We start from the raw sequence: 6,527 nt of genomic DNA, 5'->3' as shown, positions 1-6,527 counted from the left end.
GTATTTTTTATATTTGGGAAATTTTGTCATATTAAAAAAAGTGTATATATATATATATATATATATAGAGAGAGAGAGAGAGAGAGAGAGAGAGAGAGAGATTGAGAAATAGGCCCAGCAATCAAAAAAGGGAGAATCCCCATTCATTCTCAAAAGGACTGGCAACCACTGATGCAGCGCCACCTTCTCTGTAGATGAGGAAACTGAGGGACAGAGGTGTTAAGAAATCAGCTCAAGGTCAACAAGAGCTAGAGGCCAAGCCTGGGTGAGGACCCAAGTCTCATGACTTTCTTCCCTCTGCAGCCCAAACGGTGAACTCGCAGCCTGCTCCCTGTCTCACGATTGTAGAAGGACCGTCAACCTGTCCTCCTTCCCCAGGACCCCACAGGGAAGGTGGGGCGGCTGCACTTACCCTGGGAGCAGACGGGCGTGCTGCAGAACTCCGGGACGTACTTCCTTGTCTTGAAGACATAGCACCAAGGTTTTGAGTCTTTGTCTGGGTTTCTGAAAAATCAGCCGGAGAAAGCCAGGGGGCATTAAAAGCGGAGCTTCCCTCGCAGGCCCAGGACTTTGCATCCTCTTCTGGGGAGAGTTGATGGGCTTCTGGCTGTGCACAGGATTGGTGCACCGTGTCGGGTGGGACTAGGACTTACTGTCTCCTTTTGGAGATTAAGTGGTGTTTAAGGAGATGTGTGCGGGTGCCAAGTTGATAAGGGTTGGACTGTGACGGTGAGTTGTTTGTGTTAGTGTGGCTGGTGGTGTTGGGAAGGGATTTTGTAGCTGTGGTTATTATCTACAATCAGTTGGCTTTAAGAAGATCAATTTTGATAACGTGGATGGGCTTTACCTAATGAGTGGAGGGCCTTAAGAGCAAAAGTTGAAAAGAAATTCTGTCTCAATATATATATATCCCCAGTGGAGCAGTTTCTCCCCAGAGAAAAACGACTCCGTAGGGAAGACAGCCCGCTCACCTGCAGTAATTGTGATTCCCGAGACCCAGCTTGATGGCATCTGGCCTCCGTCCGTTGTAGGTCTTCCGGGCCAGAAGGCTGCTGTTCCAGTTGACACACTCGGCCCCACTCTCCGTGGTGCTCCACGTGCCCCTGTAGGTGACACCCAGGTCCTTGTAGCAGGTGGCTCTGGCATCTGAGGGAAAGCAGGAAACACAACATCTCACATGTGAACCCCCTTTCATTGAGTTTCTCAAAGGGGTCTCACATCAGCGGCTGCCATCACCCCAAACCAATGAGGCAGGCTGGCTGCGGACGCTCCTGGAGCGCAGGGTGGGGGGAGTGGGTGTCTAGGCTCACCCAGCTGCTGGTGGCAGAGCCAGACTCCAAAGTGGGCCCGGCACTTTGGTTTTCTAACCGACCCTTGGATGACCCTTCCTGTCCCCTCTCCCCGCCTTGCCTCTGTCACCAGGGTAGATTTCCTTTCCGGGTAGATTTGGCAATTGGGATTTCAGTCCCTCTCTCACACCCACCCACCCACTACTCACCTATTTCACAGAGTTGCCCACTAAATCCTTCAGGGCACTGACAGACAAAATTTGAGAAATAGAGAGCCTGCCGACATGTCCCCCCATTGAAGCATCTCGGTTCCGTGCAACCTGTCAGGCCGAAAACAAGAAACCCCTAATTACTTGCAAAGTAGCTCCGAGAACAACATGAGTTAAACTATTAAGAGTGCTGTCTACGTGTCAGGCACTATTCTAAGCAGTTTACAACATTAACTCATTGCATTCTCACAGCAAACCATGAGGTCCGTACTATCGTTCCCCCGTGTTACAGAAAAAGACCCTGAAGCGCAGCAAGGGAAGGCAGTTGCCCGAGGTCACAGAGCTTTGCTCCTCTCTGCTCGCGCCTTCACATTTGCCGAAGGTGGATCATGCCCAGAATCTCTGTTTAGAGATTTCAACATGTCGGGGACCAATCAGGACAGGGCTGGGGCCATGAGCCTGGATGCTGACGCTCGAAGCCTGGGCCTGAAGTCCCTACGTACCTCTGACGGGCACAGTGTGGCACTGCGGCCGGCCGCTGTTGCACCAGCAGTGTTCCACGCGGTTGCTTCTGAGCATGGGGCGCAGCCACGACTCGTGGTGACGATATGTCGTCTGGGTTTTTTCATCTCTGCAGGCCGCTGTAACGAAAGACAGGCTGGCCTTTTAGGGCACAACTCACCAAAACTGATGGGCCACCTCCAGTCTTACTGAGAACATTCCTACCTCACTCTCTAGATAATCCATCCTTTATTCCTTTCTTGCTCTCCACTGGACGACAACAAGTACCTAATATTTTTTCTCCAAAGACTACCTTTATTGTTTTTTTTTTCTCTGCTGGACTCTCATCTATTAAAATGAATGTATTAGGTAATACTCTATTTTTTTCATTTTAATTCATCAAAACTATACACATGTATATAATTGCCTACCAGAGCTTTTGATCCACAGGAGTATTACCACTGAAATGATGCATTTCTGGCCCCAAACAAAGAAAATTGGTGTTTTGATCTGTGTAGAAAACGTGCTACTTCCATTAGTATTTTTGAAGGACTCAGGGCCATTGAGTCACAGGCTCCCCCCAGCTTTGTGACTCCCTGACTGACAGCCTGGCTCCTGGAGGACACACCCTGTCTTCTCAGATCCTGGCTCGCTTGCCTCAGCTACTTGGGTGCATGTGAGTGAGTGATGGGGGGACCACAAAGGCACCTTTGCAGAATTGCCCTGTACCATTTCACCTTCACACATAGTTAAGTTATGAGGTGGGGGATAGAAGATAGATCCCCTGACAGAGCCTGAATCCCCCTGAGCCCTAACCCTGCCTCCTACCTTCATCAACCCCTTTCCACCTCAGCTTCATCTCACCTCTGGATGACCTGGCTCCTCTTCTGAATCGCCTGTGGATTTCCTACAAAGAAACCAGGGGTGGAGAAAGGATCAGTACCTGCTGGGTGTCTTCAGAATAAAGGTAGCCAATCCAGAAGACCACCCATCCACCTGCCAATCAGATGCCACCTGCCCAGAGATTCCCCCTCGTGTTAACTGGCCCCATGGAGAAAGTCCATTTCCTGCCTTCTTGTCTAATTCTTCCTCCCCTTCTAGACTAGCGCTGTCCAAAAGAACTTTCTGAATGATGGAAATGCTTAATACCTGTGCTGTCCAATATAGAGCCACGAACCCATGTGGCAACTGAGCACTTGAAATATGGCTAGTGTGACTGAACTGAACCTTATATTTTATTTAAGTTTAAATTTAAATAGTCACAAGAAGTTAGTGACTACCATATTGAGCAGTGGAGCTGTGGTCCCCATCTCTTTATGTAGCCATCTCTGACTCTCTTGTACAGGCCTGCTGCTCGGGTATTGCTCATTGGCCTTCTATGACGGCCTTTGCTGCTGGACATTTTCAGAGAGCATGCGTATGGTACATCTCCATCCCAATGAAACAGTAAGCAGCAGGAGGGCAGCCTGCCTGCTTCTATGGCTTGCAGCACTTGCATTGTTTTGAAAGTATTTTATGGATTCATTCTAACACATTTTTAAAAAATAGCTTCAAAGAAGGTGTTCGGAGGTAGTGGAGTAGAACTAAAAACTGTTCCCTCAAGTCACAATAAGTGCCTAGGGTCTGCTGCCGTGTATTCGCAGCTCCTCTGGCCCTCTGCCTCTCCACTGAGGAGCCCTGGAGGGACCACAGTCCTAAGGGATGAGGCACACAGACGCGAACTGCACACCCACCTGCCTGGGCAGAGTGAAGACTGCTCCACAAAGCAGCAGTACACACAACAGCTCTCTCTTCATTGTAGTCATCATTTCTTCAGTGTCCCTTAGATTCTGGAAGAATGGGGGTAAAGCTTAATCATGTGATGAGAGAGGTCAAGGAGTACAACAAAGGTCAAGAACCTGCAACTTCATCATGGCCGGGTGCCCCAGGATCAGTTTCCTCCGCAGGAAACGCCCTGACAAGTGTCTGGAAGAGGTGTGTGTGTGTGTGTGTGTGTGTGTGTGTGTGTATGTGTTTTACATATAGTGGTAAAATACACAAGACACCAAACCTACCGCCTTAACCATTTTTTAGTGCAGTTTGATGGCAGTAAGCACATTCACACTGTTGTGCAGTCATCACAGCTGTCTGTTTCCAGACCTTCATCTTTCCAAACAAACTCTGTACCCATTTAAACAATAACTCCCCATTCCCCTGGCAACCACCATTCTATGACTTTGACTGCACTGGGGACCTATATAAGTAGAATCATACAATATCTGTCCTTTTGTGCTTGGCTTATTTCACTTGGCACAATGTTCTCAAGGTTCATCCATGTCAAAGCATGTGTCGGAAATTCCTTCCTTTTTAGGCTGAATAATATTTGTCTACATAGACCGCAGTTTGCTTATCCATTCATCCATGGATGGACACGGATTGCTGGAAGGTAATTTTGTCCAGAGATTTCTGTGGGCTGAAGGGTGAGACCATCTCTGGCATTTCTTGGCAGCCCAGGACCTCGGTGAGCTGGCGTGGTTTCCCTTGAAGTGAATTCCCGCCCTAGGGGTTGACTAGACAGAGCCACAATAATGTCCTCTCCCTGACTTTTTAGAGGAAACCATAGGAGTTTATTGCTGGCACATCACAGGGCCCGCCTACCTCAGGTCGCCTCAGCTCCTGCACTCATGACTCCCATGCCTCTTTGTCCAACAAAGAGGAGGCTCCTCTGGGCCAGGCCTCCCCCTCCCCAACGCTCCATTGGGATGTCTGTCGGTCTCTCTCTTTACAGACAGGCCTGACAGATTTGTAGAAAGGAGCAGAGGCATCTGGTTTTACTCATGAAGCTCAGATCTTCCTGGACCCCAAATTCCCGGCTTTCCTGTGCCTCTCCATGCTCTTGCTCTCAGCAGCTTAAAGTAGGTTACTTGGTCGGGATGTTATTTTGTGGTCTGGCAGGCCCACTGGCTCCTTCATCCTTAAGGATTAAATTAGGGAATTTCTTTCCTTGACTCATTTCCCTCCAGTCACAACAACTTTTGGTCCCACCCCTCCCCCCTATCCCAAGGATCTTCAGTGCCCTGTCCCTTTAGAGCAGTGGTTCTCAACCTTCCTAATGCCGCGACCCTTTAATACAGTTCCTCATGTTGTGGTGACCCCCAACCATAAAATTATTTTTCGTTGCTACTCCATAACGATAATGTTGCTACTGTTATGAATCGTAATGTAAATATCTGATACGCAGGATGTATTTTCATTGTTACAAAGTGAACATAATTAAAGCATAGTGACTAATCACAAAAACAATATGTAATTATATATGTGCTTTCCGATGGTCTTAGGCGACCCCTGTGAAAGGGTGGTTCGATCCCCAAAGGGGTCACGACCCACAGGTTGAGAACCGCTGCTTTAGAGGCTCACAGGACTTTCCTCCTGGCCTGGCTCTGGCTCTGGCTCCTCCTTTGTTTATTTGCAAAGAACTTCCCCCGTTGGAAGTGTCCCCACCACCTCCCCTTGCCCGTTGTGAAAGGAACAGAAAGAAGCTCAGGATCTGGGCCTTTGTTCCGATTTGGCATGCCCAAGGCCCTCCTCTCAGGCGGGGGTGTGGGGCGGTGCCCTTTGGGGGCCCTTTCTTAGAGGAGGAAGCGCACTACTATTCACTGGTTTCAGGAGAAAGAAGTAGGCCATCTAACATAGGAGCACACAGAAAGCCTTCTGAACACAGGGAACTGCTCCGGACTTTCTCAGCTGTCCTTAATTTTGCCCCTTCTCACAATGTCCCCAACTTCCTCTTAAGTTTCCTTTCTTAATGGTATCTCATTACTTATGACCTTTAAAAACAGATCTTCTTAAATGTATTCCCCCCTTTCTTCCCGACCTTAATTATTTTCACATATTTGTAGATGGCCCCATCCTTCATTGTCTTAGCCAAGCCTTGAGGATAAGGAGACCTCTAAACTCTTGGAACATGAAGAAGTTCTGAATGAAATAATGAATGAATGAATGAATGAATGAGCCACCAGCTGAACAAGGAACTTAACGTACACGCCAAGCCAACCAGTCTTTTCAATATTCTCATTCCCCAAATCCAAGGGGATTGGTGTAGTCTTTTCTCTGGATGCCTGCCGAGTTACTGTTTACGACCCTTTCATACAGTTCCTCATGTTGTGGTGACCCCCAATTTCATTGTTACAAAGTGAACATAATTAAAGCATAGTGACTAATCACAAAAACAATATGTAATTATATATGTGCTTTCTGATGGTCTTAGGCGACCCCTGTGAAAGGGTGGTTCGATCCCCAAAGGGGTCACGACCCACAGGTTGAGAACCGCTGCTTTAGAGGCTCACAGGACTTTCCTCCTGGCCTGGCTCTGGCTCTGGCTCTGGCTCCTCCTTTGTTTATTCGCATAGAACCTCCCCCGTTGGAAGTGACATTCCCTTCTCATGGCCCCAGGCTCCTTTCACAAAATACAGGAGCCTGGGAGAGTCTTTCTGCCCCAATGATTCTTCCTAGGATGCTGGTGACAGGCAGGGGAGTGAAACCAGAGCTG

At 48.4% G+C, this 6,527-nt stretch overlaps 1 protein-coding gene across 1 annotated transcript in view; it reads right to left on the bottom strand.

Moving 5' to 3' along the window:
• PLAT (plasminogen activator, tissue type) overlaps nt 1–6,527 on the bottom strand; it is a 27,909-nt gene that overhangs the window by 10,555 nt on the left and 10,827 nt on the right. The window contains exons 2-7 of the mRNA XM_006765535.2: nt 3,733–3,828; nt 2,864–2,906; nt 2,002–2,139; nt 1,499–1,609; nt 972–1,146; nt 413–504 (exon numbers count right to left, since the gene is read on the bottom strand). Coding sequence (XP_006765598.1) covers nt 413–504; nt 972–1,146; nt 1,499–1,609; nt 2,002–2,139; nt 2,864–2,906; nt 3,733–3,807 — 634 coding nt within the window. The 5' untranslated portion in view covers nt 3,808–3,828. The remainder of the gene's footprint in view (nt 1–412; nt 505–971; nt 1,147–1,498; nt 1,610–2,001; nt 2,140–2,863; nt 2,907–3,732; nt 3,829–6,527) is intronic.

The sequence above is a fragment of the Myotis davidii genome, unplaced genomic scaffold (assembly GCF_000327345.1).
Source record: "Myotis davidii unplaced genomic scaffold, ASM32734v1 scaffold93, whole genome shotgun sequence".
Taxonomy (NCBI): Eukaryota; Metazoa; Chordata; class Mammalia; order Chiroptera; family Vespertilionidae; genus Myotis; species Myotis davidii.
The sequence above is the reverse complement of the archived record's forward strand: the minus strand, read 5'-3'. Positions and strand labels throughout refer to the sequence as shown.